The sequence below is a fragment of the Notothenia rossii genome (genome assembly GCF_949606895.1).
Source record: "Notothenia rossii genome assembly, chromosome: 7".
Taxonomy (NCBI): domain Eukaryota; kingdom Metazoa; phylum Chordata; class Actinopteri; order Perciformes; family Nototheniidae; genus Notothenia; species Notothenia rossii.
The window spans coordinates 18620799-18642029 of record NC_136905.1 but is presented as its reverse complement, the minus strand read 5'-3'; the positions used below and the strand labels follow the sequence as shown (position 1 = coordinate 18642029).

Here is a 21231-nt window from a genome sequence, read left to right as displayed (position 1 = left end):
CTGTGTGTACGATATTTTTTATTTTAGGCACTTCTATTCCATTATTAACACTGACTGTAACAAAAAGATACTCTTCATCATGAAAATCAAGTAATTATAAAAGAATGTGCTCAAATACATATACTGTAGAACATTTTGAATGATGTCAGATGTATACTTAATGCATACTTATTCTATCATGCATAATAAATCCAGTGTGTCGCTATCTTTAATCTCTGTACATCAGTAGTATTTAACGCTTAAAAGAAGATGGCACCAGAAATCAACAGCTAAGGCGTATTGGCAACAAATGGGTCCACCTTTTATAAAGAAAGGAAAACTGGAGTCCATGTGTTCAAGGCATAAACTGGCGGGGAAAAAAACAGCAGACATTTTGACTTGTGATAGTAGAAGAGCAGGTGTTACTAATAACATTCAGTAAGCCAGCATGCACAATACAAGTATCTGTGATCTTATCAACATCTGCACATCTCCTACTATCACATATCAAATGATATCTGTGAAAAAGGCCCTTAGAAGTGACGGCTCATGAACGGTAATACAGGAGTTTGACTTGGCTTTTTGACTTGTCTGATGATCACATTCATTGCTCTACTAAAGCAGGACAGGGAAACATGAATATTTCTGGACACGTCTATGTCCTCCTATTCCCTCCCGTGTCCCATCTGTGTGGTGACCAGCATGAAGTAGAATCCCTTTTTGGCCAGCAGCTGTTGATGTGTCCCCTCTTCCACCACCACTCCTCCCTTGAAGACAGCGATGCGGTCTGCGTTTTGGATGGTGGACAGACGGTGGGCCACAATGATGCACGTCCTGCCCTTACTGGCCTCGTCTAACGCCTCCTGCACCACCTGGAAGAGCAGCATGATGACAGTGAGATCACATGGACTTATAGAAAAACATTTGGAGAAAGGCGTGGTTTGATCCATCTTTCTCTATTGATTTGAATTATTAATACTTCCTGTGTCGTGGAGGGATAATGCACATTCAATTTTTTGTCATTTTGAATAACTTGCACTTCATTTCCTCAGTGGATTAAGTACATTTAATGAATCGACTTTAAGCTTAAGACTGTTGCTGTACAATTCCTGTATTGTTTTTTTTGTTAAGTTTTTTTTGTGATGTGTTCTGTCATTTTGTGTATATGAAACGTTTTCTTTGCTGCCCATCTCCCAGGCACAATCTACTGTATCTAAAAGGACCTTTCTGGTAAAACGCCAGTTCTCCCCATTTTCTTGCTCGTTGGTCTTGGTGCCCGTAACGCTTACCTTCTCACTCTCAGTGTCGAGTGCGGAGGTGGCCTCGTCCAGAAGCAGCACTTTGGGGTTGCGGAGGATAGCTCGGGCTATGGCTACACGCTGCTTCTGACCACCTGATAGCTGCGTTCCCTTATCACCGGCCTGAGTGTTGTACTTCTGCTCAACACAGAGAGAGAGGTGCATTGTTATACATGCTAAATAAAGACAAAAGCCACCTCGCAGAAATATTTCCATTTTAAATACTTAAACATTATCTTACAGTAGAGTCTTTTCCAAGAAAGAATAATGGAATTGATACCAAAACAACAGAGAGATAGTTGTGAGGCTATTATTTAAATTAAGATTAAAAGTGAAATATTGATCCATTATTTATTAATTTTGAGAAACTTTTATACAAGTTTACAGATATTTCTCTGTTGATTTTGTTTAAATTGAATAAATATGGATGTAATGTAAATTCTGTGAGATTCACTAAAAACAAATCCCATTAACTGTCATTGTTCAGAAAGAAATCAGATGTATTGACAAACGGCATATCTCTAAACCTGGTCACATACAGTATACTATAGCCCAAACAAGTACCACTAGAGAAACATTTTCCCAAATGCCCAGTAGAGGGCCTTGAGATGTTATAAAACTGCTCACACCAAAACGACACATCTTTAATTTCAGGCTTTGACATATCTCCTCACTGAAACCTCAGCAGTTACCTGTGGCAGGCTATCGATGAAGCTGTGGATGTTGGCCGCTTTGGCAGCTTCCTCTATTTCCGCCTGCGATGCAATGCGGCTGTTGTCTCCATAGGCGATGTTTTCGGCTATCGTGCAGTCAAACAGCACGGGCTCCTGGGACACGATGCCTATCTGAGATCTCAACCAATGGATGTTCAGCTCTTGTGCATTTTTATTGTCCAGAAGCTGAAGGAGAAAAGTATTTTGCAGTCATTATTGTAAAAGGATTGATGTCTATAACATGCTGATTTTTTTTTGGTATCCAAGAAATCCTAAGATAATTTGGATCTATAGTTGCTGAATACTCCACTTTGGTCATCAAATAGTTGCTAAGTATGTCTGTGTGCCTTTTAGAATAAAATAATATTTATTATCATCATACTCAGGTACAGAGAGGTTTTGCAAAGGGTTCTCTCAGTGTAGTAAAAAAATAGCTTTTCATTTTCAACGTCAACAAAAATGTGAATTTAGTTATAAAATGATTCACATTCTCAGAGGACTGTCAGTATGAACGGGAATTAATCCCATCAAGATAAAATGAAATGGCTTGTGCAGTAAAGATAAAAACACACATGCTACACCAGCTTCAGCCAGTTTTTATTTTCCACTCATCATGTGAGTGCTGTAAAGTAGCCATAAACACACAAGTTGCAGTAGATAAAGGTGTTAACCCAGTTGCACAAAGTATGTACGTCTATTTGTCTTCTCACCACTCTCCCCTCTCTGGGGTCGTAGAACCTCTCCAGCAGCTGGATGGTGGTGCTCTTTCCACAGCCACTGCTCCCCACCAAGGCCAGAGTCTCTCCCTTCCTCACCTTCAGATTCAGCCCTTGCAGGATTTGCACATCAGGGCGTGACGGGTAGTTAAACATAACACTGTCAAATTGCACATTACCATCAAATGTGTCCTGGGGGTTTAAAGAGAGGACACAAAAGAGAGATATGTTAGCATCTGTCTAAAGAGTGGTATTACAAGAGTGTTGTTTTTTTGGTTTGGCTTTGTGTTAAAATGTACCGGTGACTCTCCCGCCTGGGATAGATTATCGATGGCGGGCTCTCTGTCCATCAGTGCCATGAGGTGGGCAGCTGAGATTTTGGCCTTAGCGTAGTTTGGAGCGAAGGAGTTGGCCTCTCCGAGAGCCATGGCTCCGTACAGAATAGCAGAAACCACACTAGGAGACGAAATCCATGCACGTTAGTTTTTATCATTCATATTTTCACAGTCACAGGACAAGCATTTTTAAAGTGCTTTACAAGCGCATATAGATATATTAAATATATCTAACAGAAGTTAAGAAATCATGACCAAATTCCGCAGCAGTCATCCAATATGTATAAAGACATTTTTCTCAAGTTTAAGATACATTTTCTCTTAGTTTTGTCCATTACTTTGGTTAATGAACATGAAACGACACAAAACTAATCATGACATTCCCATCAGCCTCAGCTGCACTTTGTGTTTAGTGCTTATTAGTTCATTTATCATCTAACAGGCTAAACTGAACATGATATACCTGCAAACTCTAGCATGTTTTAGGTCAAAACAACGTTATGTTTAAGAAAAGCATCACACGGCTGATTGTGTGGCTGTAGATATTTTGTCTCATTTCCAGACTATCAACATGTTATAATAGATGTCTTGTGCATCATTATAAATGTATTTACTTACATAACTCACTGCACAAGGTTGCATAACATGGTGTATGGGAGTGAGGAGTTAATATATACTGTGTTTTATGGTCTAATGTTCAGAAGCTGAAGGTGCAATGACCTTTGGACTTCCTCTCTTTGTAACAGGTAGGCTACACTTGAAGGCAGTGGCTCCATATCAACATTCATGTTAGCATCCTATACCCGCATGTGACTGTTACATCACCAAAGGTACAGGTGTCTTGCGTGACAATCTCATCTGGATTACAAGCCAACCCACTCACAGTGGCCCTTCGCACACTACAGGCCGGGGTAATGATTAAAAGCTGCTTAAAAAATGCTTTGATCTGCTGTAACCTACAAGTGCACGCCAACACAAGTCGTCTATATAAAACAACTAAACTTTATCTACTGATTAAGAGACAACAAAAGGTCACTCGGTCAGTTTACTCACAGGAATACTCCCTGAATATCCATTCTGTTCTCCTCAACAAGCCAAGCTCCAAAGCGGAAACAGCCCGCGTAGGCGAAGTAGATCATGGCCTGGCTGAAGGAGAAGGTGAGACCGTGCACGTGGGCATTTTTCTGGGAGTTCCTGCGCAGTGAATCAGAGAGATTACTCTTTTAATCTATCCAATTTGATCATTAAACATTGAATTGTGTTCATATATCCAGTGGGCATGTTGGATATTTGGTTTAAATAATGTAACACACCTGAATGGTATTTCTAAGTTTTCCTGATACAAAGACTCAAACTTTGGTTCTCTGTTAAGGGAGACAACAGTACGGATATTCTCAATGGCCTCTGTAGCTATCTGTAGAGACAAATCATAAAAACATGTTATGTACTCTAAAGAATATCAAAAGGCTAATGATTTAACACAATGTGCTCAGAGTCATTACAACTTGGAACTGTGACACACTGAATCTCTACCTTTCCAGCCTTCTCCAGCTCCTTCTTGTCTTCAGCAGCGTGTCCAGTGAGCGCCTTCATCTCCACAGCGCCGGCCACCGCCATGAAGGGCACCACCGACAGGACGAGCAGCGTCAGCTCCCAGCCGTACACAAAGGAGATGATAATGCTGGTGCCCATGTTGGCGAGATTCTGGGCCAGCGTGGCCATACGCACTCCTGTGGCCTGAGCAGGTGGGAACAAAGCAGACCACAAGACCCCTGATTTTCTGGGACGATTCATTGCTGTAGTCTTTGTGAGTGTGAGCGTGTGTTTGCTGTTGAGACTTACCCCTTGCACTTGGGCTGCGTCGGTGGCCAGTCTCGTAGTGAGCGCTCCAACACTGTTTTTGGGGTTGTCAAACCAGCCAAGGTCCTTTAAACAAATGTGTATTAAAAATAAATACTATACATTAACTTGTCATTTAAAAACGTTAAATAAACAACAGCAGTCAGAAATGTCTTACGTGCCACATTGTTTTAATTTGGCCTGGGATAATATGGAAGTATAGAGATTGTGCTGGTGACAATATTTTTTCGCATAATCATCATAATATTCTTAAAACACTGAAGCATACTGGAATCAGTTTAGCATACATTTTGTAAATAAAACGTTTTTATCCCATCAAAGCTAGGATATATCATTTTTAAGAAAAGAACATTTTAAGTGAAACAAATATATATTCAAAAACAATCAAAGGAAATCATAATTCATAGTTTCTCCCCTGTATAAATAAAAGATAATAATAATAATACATTTTATTTTTAGGCGCCTTTCATGACACCCAAGGACACCGTACAATTTGTTAAAGAAAGAAAACGCTAATAGGCAACAGAACATGATAAAAACACAAGCAGGAAATCATGGAGGAGACAGTCAAAGCCAAGATACATAAAGTTAAGAAAGCAAAATGTTTGAGTCTGTCCTTTCCTAAAAACAACTTATTCTGGTTCTATTATTGAATTAAAACGATGCAGCTTTATACTTCCTGACTTGGTTATTGTTTATTAATAATTGAATTTGTGATGAAGCTCAGCCCAGAAAGAGATATAGCACAGGGGAGGAGAGAAAGAGGTGAGACTCTGTTTTATTAATAATTAAGCACAGGCCTTTGTGCAGGTCTCAGATTTCTGTTGTTTACACTCACCTGTCTCATCATGGCTTTGAAGGCCCCGAGTCTCAGTTTAAGAGTCAGGAGCTCTCCAGATTTCCCAAAACAGAAGCCCTGTGAACGTTTACAGTCAGAAAACATGAAAACTGGACATAGCAAAAACGTCTGTCACAGCACCTGCATATGTTTATGTGCAGGTGCTGTGTGTGTGTGTGTGTGTGTGTGTGTGTGTGTGTGTGTGTGTGTGTGTGTGTGTGTGTGTGTGTGTGTGTGTGTGTGTGTGTGTGTGTGTGTGTGTGTGTTAGGGCTGTGTAATTAATCATATTTTAATCGCAATTAGGATTTTGGCCTGCCACAATTACGAAAACAATATAATCGAAAAAAACGATTATTTTGCTTTGCTTGGTTGTGACACTGCACTGCAACATATTTGATCTAATTTATTTTAGTCTAATTTATTTGTATTTATCATATTAACATATTTTTAGTAGCTTGTTGAAGTGCTCTCCAAAATATTTGTTGATCTTGTTTATTGGTATTTATTATTTTGATATTATTTATTTAAATGTAAATATAAATGTATCATTTATTTTTGTATTGGTTTTTCAGTTGAATTATACGTTCAGGGTAATCAACAGTTAAAAAGATACTGTTCAAATTATTATTTGTATTTGTTTTAAAGTTCAATAAATGGATGTTTTCAAAGTCAATGAATAATCAAATTTAATAATCGTGATATCAATTATTGACCAAAATAATGGTGATTATGATTTTTGCCATAATCGCACAGCCCTAGTGTGTGTGTGTGTGTTTGTGTCATTTGCAAGGGCACTCACGTAAAATCTTACTGTAATCCTGTGTGGTAGCTATCAAGGTTTCTACATTTCCAACTAAGTACAATGGACACTCTTTGGATTTAGGCATATACTGTATAGTGCAAGAACCAATTTGACACTTTGGGAACTTATTGGGAGCTTCATTCCAAGAGTTAGATGAGTAGGTAGACACCAATCTCATGTTTGTACAGATAATATACAGCCACAGCTACAAGACAGACCTGTTGACAGACGTTATGCTGCTAAACTAAACAGCTGCTGTGTGTACGGTATACCATTATGTTTATTGTACAGACATGAGAGAGGAATCTTCTCTTCTGACCCTCAGCAGGAAATCATAGAAGTGCTTCAAGTGTCAAACTATTTATTTGAGGGCAATGAACGCACCTTAAATCAACATGCATACCTGGAAAAACATGGCGACAAAGGACACCGCTCCAATAAGAACAAACATCAGAGAAAAGTACGAAGCTCTTTTCCTGACGACGGCTGGATCTGGATGTGCAAACACCTGAGAAGAGGAAAAAACAGTTTGTCTGTGGGCTTCTTCAACATCTGACAAACACTGCAATTGAACATAAATAAATAACTTTTGTGGTGCTCAGATATTAAGAGTAACATACAGTGATGATGTTGGAGAAGATGATAGCGAACAGTGGCTGCATGACGCCGTTGATGATGGCACAGATCGTCCCCACCAAAATGTAAGGCCACTCAGGAATGTTGAGACGCATTATTTTGAAGAACGACACAGGGGGAATATTTTTGTCCTGCAGGAAGAGGGAGAAAGAGCTTAGTGACATCTCGTTCACACGCATTTCCCTGGACTGTGGTAAATAACTAAATGTATTACGCAACTGCTAGAATGTGGGGAAAGATGGAGGGAAAGACTGTTTAGGCATTAGAGGAGAAAGTACATTGTATATCTTTATCTTAGGGTTATTGTGTACATAGTTCATAAGCAGGGTGAAGGCAGAAAGAGCTGAGTCACATCTCGTTCACACGCATTTCCCCTCTTCTTTCCAGGACTGTGGTAATGGTCATGTGCTCGTCCCACCTTCCTCTTTTAAAAACAATCATAGCCATTCAAACCACACAAAGCAATGGCTAGAGTTTGATAGCTTGACAGTTGTAATGGAAAAGAGGAGAGCCTTGATCTGACCTTTGTCCAAATGTCAGCTAAAGTATTGAATAACCTGCACAGACCATGTTGACCCATCCACCCAAAGCCCAGAGATATGGCAGCACAGCTCACCTCCTCCAATTTCTCCTCATCTAACTTTTCTTTCTCCTCTTTGTCTGCCTCTGAGACAGCGAAGGAGGAGCCTCTTCTGGTCTTCCTATTTTTCAGAGAGGAGCGAGAGTTGGTATGGACTAAGGGTCTCTTCTCATCAGCAGACGGCTCACACTCAGCCTCATCCGTCTCCTCCTCTTTCTGGAAAGTCTGCAACAGAAAGAGAGAGAGGAAAACAATATGGCTGACCATTCTGAAAGTTTCCCTTGAACTCAAACCCAAATCAATAGTTTGTGTGTTTTACCTGCATGGTGACCAGTGTGTGGTAGACTCCCTTTTCTTCCATCAGTTTGCTGTGACTCCCCATCTCTACAACTTCACCTTTCTGGAAGCCAGCGATGATGTTAGCGTTTCTGATGGTTGACAGGCGGTGGGCAACAATGATGGTGGTACGACCGAGCCGGACCTGCACACAAAGACATGCGTCCCAGTTGTTATGTCTTTGCTTAGATTAACAAAAAGGATTAAAAAAATTACGTACAATTTTATAAACATTGTAACATGTTTGTAGTTGCTAGACCTTAATATTAGTAGCAATGTCTATGGACTGGACCGATGACCATACCAAAAAAGCCACACCAAATATGTTTCTAAAGGAAGTAGTAAACCACATTAATTTAGGATTTTAACTAGCTTTCTTCATGTCAGTATTAAAGTGCAAAGCTGTGTTCTGGATGAGGTAGAACAGGATTTGTGTATTTGTACCTTGTCGAGTGCAGATTGCACAATGGTCTCACTCTCAGCATCAAGCGCAGATGTGGCTTCGTCCAACAGAAGGATTTTGGGGTTGCGGACTAGAGCTCGAGCAATTGCGATCCTCTGCTTCTGTCCGCCACTCATTTGAGTTCCTCGGTCTCCGACCATCGTCTCAAACGTCTGCTCAACAATAAGAGTTTCAATATTAGCAAGTGGTTGAAGGAGATCTTGATAAACACACAGAACAGGGAGTCATTAACACAGTCATACGTCAGGAAGGCTCATAATGAAGTCGTATGCATTGGCCTCCTTGGCAGCTTGCTCGATCTCCTGTTTGGTCACGTCAAGTCGGCCGTATCTGATGTTCTCCGCGATGGTGGTGGCGAAGAGAACAGGCTCCTGGCTCACCACGCCGATCATCTCTCTCAGGTAGCGGATGTTAAGAGAACGGATGTCGTGCCCGTCAATAGTCACCTGAAAAACAAGATTCAAACACACATATAACAGTCATATTTATCTGAAACAGCATCTCGTCATTGTTTAAAAAATAGTCAACACTTTTGGGGACTTATTTCATTTAGCGCTAAGAGCTTTGAATATTTGATACCGTGGCCAATCTCATCAATCAACACTTTTTAGACCAAAACTTTTTTAGACTCTCAAAGTGGATTTATTAGAACAGCTGCCTGGGAAGAAGGAAACAACTACTACAGTACGTACCTGCAGTGACACATGATTCAAAGTATATGGGCAGAAACACTGAAAACACTACCCAGATTTTTTTGTTCATGTCACACCTGATCTAATGAAATCACAAAATGTTATGGGAGTTCATGCTAAAAACATTGAGTAGTATTTTAAGTCCTGGAATATAGCAGGGCGGATATGCTAACAAATACTAAATGAATCCAATTTAAATGAAGCGTTTTGGAAACGTCACTCACAGATCCTTCCTGAGGATCGTAGAACCTCTGCAGCAGCTGGATCGTTGTGCTCTTCCCACAGCCGCTGCTCCCTACCAAGGCAATGGTCTGTCCACTCTTCACACTCAGAGACAAGTCGTTTAAAACCTACAAAAGTAAACAACGTAATTTACGAGATAAAGTTTGAATAATGTGTTTAAGAGTTCAGTAAACAGTGTCTATGGTGAACGTACTTGGATGTCTGGTCTTGAGGGGTAGCTGAAGCGGATGTTCTTGAACTCAATGTTTCCTTTGATGGAGTCAGGCTTGAAGCCGGCCTCTGAATAACTGTCGATGGCCGGTTTCTGTTGAGACAAAAGTTAACTTTAATTTCACTCCTAAAAAACTCAGCTCTCTGTTCCTGTTTGTAGTTCGGACACAGTTGGATAAATAACCCAATCCTTCTTAAAACATCAATAAGACAAAGGCAGGAAGGCTGTCCCACAGTAGGGTGAGCGCTTTGCGTTTTTTCTGCTTCTCTAGGTAGGTTAAACACACACGTTCACTCACACACACACACAAACACACACTGCAGTTCCACCTCAATGGTTTAGCTCTGTTTGGACTGAGAATGTGAGACTGTTTTATGTCCCTCTTGGAGGCCTCATCTTTCTGTGTTTAAGAAAAGGGTATCCATACTACTTATTTTAGATCAGATGTCACGAAGCAAGAGTCCTTGACTTGGAACGGATACTCTTCTTAAATTCTGAGTTTGGACCTTTTAAAAAACGAAAAGGCCCTGAGAGGAGATTTTATACTTTTTGAGTTTTGCTTTAGGTTGTGTGATTATCGTTCATGCTTAAACAGATGTTGTCCGTGCTTATAAACTAATCTGAGTGGGTAGTTACTGTGAAAGAAAAACAGACGCACAGTAAACTATAAACATCGTGGCCCAGGATAACTAGAGACCAGACTGCGGAAGTGGTTCAATTGTGTTTCTTAGACCATTTTAAATTCCACAGATGGTAGTCAAAGACATATTAGATAAGATAAGATAAGATAAGATTAAATAACAATAACATAACAGCTCAGATATGACACGATATAATGACATAAAATACAATAATCTAAGATATGATACGATATAGTGAGATAAGATTCGATACAATACGATAAGCTAAGATATGTTACGATATAATTAGATAAAATAAAATACGATATAATTAGATAAGATAAAAATAAAATACAATATCATTTGTTGCGCTGAGATCCAATGCACTAAGTTAAAATAATTGTATATGAAATGATGGGATATGATACCAGAAGATATGCTAAACATACCATTACAAGGAATCTGCTGCACATGTGTATTAAGGGTGCAATGTTTGTAAAAACTGATACTGTATTGTATCTCAGGGTACATGCACAGTAACTTCACAGAGCCACAGCTGTGTAGTATCAACCAAATGACCTGACAGCAGGTGCTCCAATTAGAGCAAAATCCAACATTTCTGTCTCCAGGTTGTCGGCTGCATCAAAGTGGTTCCCCAGAGTGCCAGAGTACAGCGGTGCATGTTCAGTAATACAAACTGACAACTGTCCAGCAGCAACAATGTCTAAAAAAAACATCATGTGAAAGGTGTGCTTTGGGTAAGAATGTTGCATTCCTTACATGATCAATAATGCTGTACACTTTATATGCAGCTCCCCGGGCGCTGGCGAAAGTCTGGAGGTTGGGAGAGGTCTGTCCCACAGCGAACGCTCCAATCAGCACGGTGAAGAACACCTTAAGAGACACACATCAGTGTTAGCTCAGCAACCTCTCTTATTTAGAGTCTCCCTTTTGTTTTAAGAGAAACGATTAATAGGATCTCTTTCTAAATGTGTCTACTCACGGTGAGTACGGATCCAATGGTGTACTCATCACTCAGGACGAGCGTACTTCCGTACCAGAAGGCCAGAGCGTAGGACAGGTAGAGCAACAGGAAGGTGAGGCCCATGGAAAAGTTAGCAGATGTCGCCTTCTTTATTCCCATGTTCTTTGCATCCTCCAAGTTCTTATTGTATCTGTGGTTCAAAACAATCAAAAACAGGAGCACAAGAACATGTCAGTGGAGAGCATAGTTAGATGTATAAATTAGATTGCAATGACAACCGGCCCTTTGGCATCATTAAATTTCACATCAGTAGAAACACTAATCACATTGTATGGGGGTTTTATGGGTTGTATCCAGTTACAGCATTTGCAGGGGCTATTTCTCTGACAGTTTACGTGACAAGATTTATTCTCCCCACACAGAAGTAATGCTTTGTTGAATAGAAAATAACCACGTTAAGTCTGATTTTTTACACCAATGAGATCACTATGAATGTCAAAATCTAGTTTGCATTTAACTGTGGATGTGGATGTTCCTGCAGTGAAATTCAGATCAGATAGGTGACTGAAAACTACTAGAAACTTCTGATGTTATATATTATACCCTACCCATGGTACTCAGGGTTATTTATTTACAATCACTGCTATTCGGTATTATCTTATTTTTGCTTTTGATCATATTGTACACACCTCTTGATTTCTCTGTCCTGACCATTGAAGGCAAACACTGTCCTGACAGCAGAGAGCACCTCTTCTGCCACAGCTCCAGCTTTGGCATATGCAGTCTGCTCTTTAGTAGTGAAAGTCGCCAGCACCTAATAAGACAAGGAGAAAGACACAATGTTATTAAGAATACCTGCAGGGGGCTGAGTCCTGTGAATTACAAATGGATAGCAATAGAATGGCACAAAGATAGATTAAGAGTATGTGAACTTTAAAAGGGAAGAAGAAGAAGAAGAAGAGGAGATTTACCTTGGAGAAGATTCCAGCTGCAATGGCCAGCGCAGGGCTAACAGCCAGGATGACGAGGGTGAGCTTCCAGCCTTTGATGAAGCCGATGACAAACGCTGTGACGAAGGTGGTTAAGGCCTGGAGAAGCCTTCCAGCTTTGTCGCCAATTCCTTCTTGGATCTTATAGACATCACTGCGCATGCACATAAAAAAGGAATGCTGCATGTAATGTTGTAAAGTGAAAACCGTGTAACTTGAATAATCCTGATTTGAATGTTTTAACTCAGAGGAAGGATTATATTGTACAATATTAAAAGATATGCTGGAAATAACCATGTTTTTCTATGTCAGAGATGATAACCACTTTACAGAAGAACTGAAATAAATAATTGATAAGTCGATTTACAGAAAATTATCCAGCAAAAACTTAAAATGTGCAAGAAAGCTGTTCTCGAAATCTGGATAAAAGTACTTTCTATTTATTTATTATCTTTTCATTTTCCTCCTTGAAAAAAATGAGCTTTTAAAATGTTGTTGCTATCAAGGGGTCAAAAATGTAAACAGAGGCTCTGGGAAATTGTGGTGGGTATTTTTCACTTGCATTAACCAAATGATCAATCATTTATTTGAAAAAGTATCGGTTAATTTAAAAAATAAAGTTTGTTGCTGAGCCCTGCTTTATTTGAATACGGTTGTATGAGAAATTGTGTGTGTGTGACTTGTCCGTTACCCACTCTGTGAGACGCGTGTTGAGCTCTCCTGTTTCAGTGACATCGTACCAGCCGATGTCCTGCTGCATGATGTGGTGGAAAAACAGCTTGCGGATGCGTGTGGCCTGCCGTCCAGCGGCCAGCGTCCAGAAGGCCACCTGCCCGTAGGCAACCAGCAGCACAACGAATCCCAGGATGGAGTAGCTGATTGCAAAGCTGGAAAGAGAGCAGTATTTTTGACTTATAGGACTTTAAATGGGACATTTATCATTCCTACACAGTTGGGTATTTGGAGAGCCTAAACACCCACAAACTGTCAAAAAAGAAAAAAAAGTCAAATATGGGATTTAACCAGCCATGCAGATTTGGCTCCACTATGTATCGTGCAGGCTTATTAGAATATACCGCTTTCATCTGAGTATATCCACATTTTCCTCACAATCTGTACCCTGGGCTTTTTTGATGGGGGTTTAAAGAGACGAAAAATAATTATGAACCTGAAAATGAGAGTAGAATCTGTCCATTTGAATAAGTGGTTAGATTTGAAAGACGGTAAATAAGTTAACTTATACATTTAAACATGGGAATACAAACAAAAAGTTGATGCAATTGATTAAATATATCTTTTTATAGAGAAACCACTGCAATTTCCTCGACCTCCACCTAAACTTTATACAAATATAAAAACCATTAACAACAATAAATTCAACATTTTGGAGATATTTTCACCCAACAGCCTGCTCTGTTTATGCTTTATATAAAGTCTTACCCCTTCATTTCTGCTTGTAATGTGCTGTTTCTTGGAGCTGTGGCATCTGAAGACACAAGGTAAGAAAATACATTATTATGATGTGTTATTGACAACCTAATAACCTATTTCAGGTAATTATGACTCCTATGTCTAACTGAAAACTCACTGGAGGTGCTGCTCATCGCAGAGTCATTTATAAAGCTGTCTGTCATGTCCCCGAACACAATACACATGAGAGGAAGAATGACACCGTGAACCATAGCACAGAGCGTCCCAGTCAGGATCAACAGAATGTCCACGCCGCTTGCAAACCTAAACTACACTCACATAAAAGACAGAGTGTGGAAAGACCAAAGCAGATGTCAGTCAGTATATGATTGAATATTGTGAATTATCCTGGTAACTTGCTTGATATTTTAATAACAAATGTGATCAATGCAATCAGAACAAGGGAAATACTTTAAACTCTATGCAGCTATTATATTCTCACAGCAGGGGATACCGGGAGTCAAACCCAAACAACATGAGGATGTGCCACACTCCCATCCTCTCTCACACACACACACACACACACACACACACACACACACACACACACACACACACACACACACACACACACACACACACACACACACACACACACACACACACACACACACACACACACACACACACACACACACACACACACACACACACACACACACACACACACACACACACACACACACACACACACACACACACACACACACACTAATCTCAGAATCTCAGAAACATACAAAAATTAATACATATTTGTCAGTTGTTTTTGCATCTAAAGCAATATAACAAACAAATGGCTTTCATTGGCTTGGTTTACACATTAATTATCAAATGATTTTCATTTGATCAGTTTAAAATGTAGGCACATTGCATAAACAGCTGGTTATGAGAAGGAGAGATTACATCCTGAACTCACCACACCAATGGCGCCAACCATGGGCAACTTTGGTTCTTTCTCTTTCTTCTTTCCTTTCTTCTTGCTTTTACTGGAGGATTCAAAAAGCATGATGCCTGAATATAAAGTTTATATTTCCTCTATATAACAATTGAGACACCTGTTGATATATGTTTTTAAACCATCAATCTAGGCTTTGAGAAATAATTATTGAAATATACCTTAAATCCCCATTTTGTTGGTGTTTGTCCATCATTTCCGCTTCGTCCTTCTTATCCATGGCTGGGTCCTGTGAGAAGATGTTACGTCCCAATCACAACCATTTATATTATAACCCTCTATATAAGAGCACCCTCAGGATCCAAAGCTCAGTCTGCTGTCCATTGTAAACTGTGTCATCAAATTTTATTATAGGCTACTAAGGTATTATATTCTAGGATTATGAAAAGAACAGTAGGTATATCAAAGTAGAGTTTAATAGAGATAGATTGAAGCAGGCGCTGACATACCGTTTCTCTCGCAACCCCTCTCAGTCCGCCGGTATATTTTTGACAGAGGTGGTGATCACAAGCGCGCCTGTCCAACGCTTCCTCCTCTTCCTCCTCTCTCTCTCTCCCCTCCTCACGCGTTTTTATTGTAGGGTACTCTATCCCGGGACGAAAGAGCTTCAGATAAATACAGTTCAGCTTTGACCTGCCCGTGTTTCTCAGTGCTGCTGGCTGTCAGTGTGAGACTCCCCCGGTCATCTGTTCTGAGCTTTATAGCAAATAATCGATCAAAGTCTGAATTGTAAGTGTCACGTTAAGTTAAGACTGTCACCGTTTTGGGAAAGACGTTTAGGATTGCATGTCGAAATGCAGACGGATTGTCAATAAAATGGCACACAGGGTAGGGCCATGCGCAGACATATTGAGAGGCTGTTGCGTTATCCTGTAGAAAGCAACGCCTCCCACCCCCATCAATTATTTTTCCATGGAGAAACACAATTATGCTAATATTGTGCTTGCGTTACTTTAAAGTGAACATTCCGCACAGACTACCTTATTCACGTTTTATTATGAAAAAGTATATTCTAATTTTTTTTTCTTCTATGTTTTCAGTTTTCCTTAGCAAATAGGATGTGTGATGTTGTGTACTTATAATATATAAAGTGTGCACAATATAAATAATACTACTACCTGGATCGTGAGTTATTTCATAAGACCCCAGCAAACTTGGGGTTTAACTTATCGGTTGTTTCAGTGAATCGTTGCTTCACATTAATTCAGATAGGTTGAAATGATGACTTAAAGGTCCCCTATTATACTGTTTTTTTTATGGCAAGCCGATTTAGCTTTTATTCATTTCTGGAGGATATCAAAAAATCTATTCTTAGTAGTAAGAATGCAAATTCTTGATATAAAAAATGCAATTCTTACTAGTAATAATGTTTATTTCTGATATCAAAAATTTAATTTTAACTAGTTAGAAGGCTGATGTTTGACATTAGAAATTCAATTGTAACTAGTTGTAATGTGTATTCTTGATATCAGAAATGTTATTTTAACTAGTGAGATTTGCATAGTTTTTCTCCTTCATTTCAATGGGAGTGGAATTTGAACTAGTTCAAATGCCAATTTCTGATATCAGTAATTCAATTGTTGATATCAGAAACACAAGTTGAACTAGTTCAAAATCCTTTTTTGATATCAGGAATTCAATTGTTACTAGTTCTAATTCAATTTTTATTTATAACTAGTTACAATTTAATTCCTGATATAAAAAAAAGGATTTTCAACTAGTTCAAATTGTATTTCTGATATCAACAATTGGCATTTTGACTAGTTGAAATGTAATTCTTGATATCAGAAATTGGTATTTTTACTATTTCAAATGTAATTGTAACTAGATTGGCTAATGGTTACACAAGCCAAAACATCGTTATGACATCATAAAGTGGCCAAAATCTGATCAGCTCATTTTCAGACAGGTTTTTATATAAATGGATCAGGACAAAAAGAGAGAGAATCTTTTTTCCTGAAACTTTCAGAATCTCTTTACACAGAGGGGACACATGTTGATGTATAAAATACATGAACAAGTAGATTTTGCATAATAGGTCCCCTTAAAGTCTAACAAAACAAACTTTGGAGACATAAACACCACTGACTTTTCTTTCCTGTTTTTTATTTATTTCTGGCTTTCTCCTTTGTATACTTTTTTATCTCCTCATAATTTCACAAACTGGTCCAATAAAAAATGACCAGAACTGAGTCCACACCATATGACGTTACAAACAAACATTATTTATTCACCTAAACTTCAAAACAAATATGGAAATTAGAAATGAAAGCAAATCATGGAGGTGTGAGGTCTGTGTTATTAAATCAAACTGAAAAGTAATGAACATTTCCGACAGATGGCTTGTACTTGTTAGTTCATTTTAAATGAGTAAATTGTTCAGACACTTGTTGCAGCTCCATCTATCTAAACCCCAACCTTTTTCTATGGTTTGATTTAAAAAATAGTTTGTGGCTAAAAGTAAAATTAAATATTCTCCTCCAAAACATACAGTTTTAGAAGAAAGACTTACACAAGTGAAGTCTCATTGTGGGTCAAAGGTCAAGGAGGACAAGTCATCCTCAGTCAGGCAAAATACGTCACCTAATTGCTTCATAAAATCCTGGGTTTGTTAACCTTAAAGGTCTCAAAGTTTAATAATCCGCAATTCAATCACTGGTTGAACTCTGGCATTGTGCCATAAAGACAGATTTCACCCCTTATTGTCATATCATATCTATTTGCTGCTTCTCTCATCCCTTAGTATAACCTTCCTTTTAGAATAACTGATCCAAGAGTATTATGAGTAGAACAAAGATGTACACTAAGCTGAAGGCTCGTGTAGTACAGATGTTTAGATCATGTATGTAAATTCCCTTCCATTTGTTCCTTTACCAAGTTTAAGCAGAACAGATTCACGTTACTTATCTCTACAATAGGTGTTACGCCCAGACCTAGGGGAACCTAGGCGCAGCATAAAATGCACTCTCCCCACTTTTCCCACTCCCAACAACACGGACGACAAAACAGAAAAAGCGTTTGGTAAATGTATTTACCCAAAATATTTACACACCGGAGTAGCAAAACCAAAAAACAAAGAAAGCTTTTAACACAAAATCTTACCTATCAAATGAGAAAAATAAACGTACAAAAATCTTACTCTAATGCAAAAACAGGAGAAAACGACTTATCCATAAGGGTTTTGCACTCCTAAGAAAAATAAAGCATGTCTAAAAAAGACAGGTTTAGTAGCTTTTCTACACAGTCTCACAACACGAGAGAAGGACCGGCATACGGTATAAATAAGCATTCAGTTTAACAGGTCAGACATCGCAGCGCAAATGTGTGTTGGGAGTAGGAGAAGTCTACTCGGAGAGAGACCGAGGAACTGCATGGCTGCAGTTTAAGTGTTCCCCTCTTCCTCAGGTGGACCAATCAGCGGGTTGAAGGTAGCTAATCAGCTTAACGGGCCCTTATGAAAAAACACTTTAGTATTACTATTAAGAATTACTATAGAAATACCACAAAAAACTGCTATAGTATTTCTATGGTGTTTTGGGACACACTATAGAGAATTACTTTAGTAATACTATAAACACACACACACACACACACACACACACACACACACACACACACACACACACACACACACACACACACACACACACACACACACACACACACACACACACACACACACACACACACACACACACACACACACACACACACACACACACACACACACACACACACACACACAGACACAGACACACACACAGACACACACACACACAGACACAGGAGGGAAAAATGTCCACACACATGACCTAACGACTCAGGGTCGTAACATAGGTCAAAGGGACCCAGTATAGTTGTCATACTTACAACTGTGTCATGTGCTGCATTTAAAGAGTCTTTTACTCTCTTCGACATCATGAGAAATGTCTCTCCTGTGGGTTTTCAAAAGTTCACGTACTGCCTGCGTAGAATTAAAAAGGCCTGACACTATGACCACAAAGCCCACAGAAAATGTGTGACATGAGAACAAGACGCTGATGTTGTGGTTTGATTTGTTACTGCGTGTATTTGGTAACATTTGGTAAAGATTCACATGTGATAATGCTACGTGTCAGTAGCAGTTTGAAGACTTCTCCAAATATTTTTGTGTTGTTTTGAAATTCCAACTGTTCGTTAGATGACCTCAAAGCAAATGACCATACAAACTAGGCTACTTCAAACTTCTTCACTTTCATAATGAAATGTTGTACTTCTTGCTTTCCTATTTTTGTACCCGTGTATAAATAAGTTACTTTGCGGACTAAGATTCTACATAATCCAGATACAGATATACATTTATTATACACAACTGTAAACCAGTGATTGCCATTGTTTTTGGATTTTGGAGCACTTAGTCACCTTTCTCTAGAAGTATTGTTATATTAAAAGTCAAAAATATTTCTGCCAGAGACAATTGGACACAAAATACTTAACTGTAGCCGATTTAAATATTTAATTACAAGGATTGAATTACAAGGATAATTATTATCCTATTACAAGGATAAACATGTTAGGAGACCCACAGGGTAAACATACTGTAGCTGTTTGTCCCCCAAAGGATACTCGCCCCCTAGAGTTTGACACTTTGATAGACTGATAGAGTTGACAGTGGAAACACAATGTGCTGTTTTCTTTTGGACCACTAGATGGGGCTCTCCTCCTTCAAGATGACTCAACTGAATTCAAGTCCCAACCATAGGTCCCAACACATTATATCATATATTTTGTATTTATAAGGTCTAATGCTTATTTTTTTAAAAGCTTGGTTTTAAATATGTATCCCCCTCTACCATAAAACAACAATTTTATTTACCAAGGATATTCAAAATTCTAAATAATTACTCTGATTTGAGCACAAGTAGGCCAAATTGCTGTGTCTCAAATCATGTTTGCTCAACTTCTGTAACAGATATAAAAAAAGAAATCAAAGAAATACAAACAAATTATACATTTTTGTCACTGTTGTATAATCCTTTTGCTAATATTCCTCACCAAATTTAATTTTTTGTTATCCATTCATTTTTATTGTTTAAAGTTTTTTAAAAAGTGTTTCAATGTCCCCCCTGTTACTCTGATTTGAATCCCTCTGGACACGCCCCTTTACTATTCGTATGACTCAAGAAGAAGGATACATTTTGAGTCATCTTCAAGAAGCAGAGTGAATGCATTCTTCCTTCAACGTTTTAAAAAAAAAAGTTTTAAAGAACTTAGCGGTAAAGCATAACATGTCCACGCTGTTATGCTCAGTTTGAATGGAAACTGATAATTTGTTTTACATTTAGAAAATAGGGTGAATATATCTATCAAATATATGTTTCGTTTGTCACCAAGTGCTAGCTTGATTATCATTATGCATGTAGCAATAGCTAAGTTTAACATAAAATGTCCACCCTGTTACTATTTTTCACATTAACAGGGTGGACTCACAGTAACTGGGATGTTACAAAATAAATGTTTTAAACATAATATCCTGATCTTGCCCAAAATATTTTTCTTATACTTTAACAAGCCATCATTCAGATTAAATAAAAAAAACATGGACAAGCATGTTTTTTATTTTTTATTAACCTAGCTGAAATGGCAGCGAATGCTAGGAATGCCTCATGTTTAAAATCAAAATACAGCACTGAAACATGGTAACACATGGTTAACTCATATTCACTATTGCTCATTTCATAATGTGATATACTATGGCCTAATGTTTTATGATGCTGTGAAATATTTAGTTGGATTTTGTAAACGGAGTTATACCAGATGTTAAGCCTTTATTTTATTTGGACCTTTGCTTAACTGAGTAATTATAGAAAGTGAAGTTTAAGGAGGAAAATGCTAGATTCAGATTTGTTTTATTCATGTTGTTAGATTTATCAGCTTTTTATCTCTTTGAAATTAAAACAGACATGCCATTCACACATTATATCATTGTATAGTTGTGTATAATAAGACTTCTCACACTGGTGACACACAATTTTTTCCAGGACCCTGTACTGTCAGTGAAACCTCCTTTGTTTACAGACTCTTACTACCGGCTGGACAAATCTGGCTTCAAAATAAAAGTCAGCACTAAATTAGGCGCACGTCAGAAAATGTATATGTCATTGAAATATTAAACATAACAAAAAAGAGTATTTTTCATAAATTGAACAGTTTCAGTTTTTTCGTATGGTAATTATTGTAAGTGTAAGTGACGTTAAGTAGTCGATTCACGGTCATTGGGAGGCACATGCATGACAGTACCATATTTACATATGAACCCGAAATTGGTTGGGCGACCTTATGTGTCATGTTTATGAGTATCCTTCACAACACATACACATGCCTTCAGGTAAGTTAAGTAGTCGATTCACGTTTTGTAGGAAAATGCAGCTCCACTATTCACACTCAAAAACATTTGCATGGTTTGGGCCTACCTTGATTTAAAAACGGGGCCCATTGGCGTATCTTTCTGGACGAATATGTCACCGATG

General features: G+C 38.6%; 1 protein-coding gene across 1 annotated transcript; it reads right to left on the bottom strand.

Annotated features, from left to right (window-relative positions):
• Nucleotide 1: 1 nt before the first annotated feature.
• abcb4 (ATP-binding cassette, sub-family B (MDR/TAP), member 4) lies at nt 2–15532 on the bottom strand. Its single transcript, XM_079694598.1, has 28 exons — nt 15172–15532; nt 14884–14951; nt 14684–14753; nt 13886–14036; nt 13738–13783; nt 12993–13184; nt 12280–12451; nt 11998–12122; nt 11327–11498; nt 11104–11217; nt 9686–9796; nt 9474–9599; nt 8800–9003; nt 8539–8709; nt 8078–8239; nt 7795–7983; nt 7163–7309; nt 6946–7050; nt 5740–5817; nt 4884–4967; nt 4575–4778; nt 4355–4455; nt 4095–4235; nt 3006–3162; nt 2701–2898; nt 1970–2176; nt 1269–1415; nt 2–851 (listed from the first exon to the last, which is right to left on the bottom strand). Exons 2-28 carry the CDS (start codon nt 14940–14942, stop codon nt 645–647), a joined length of 3840 nt encoding a protein of 1279 aa, XP_079550724.1. The 5' UTR covers nt 14943–14951; nt 15172–15532; the 3' UTR covers nt 2–644.
• Between the last annotated feature and the right edge of the window lie 5699 nt (nt 15533–21231).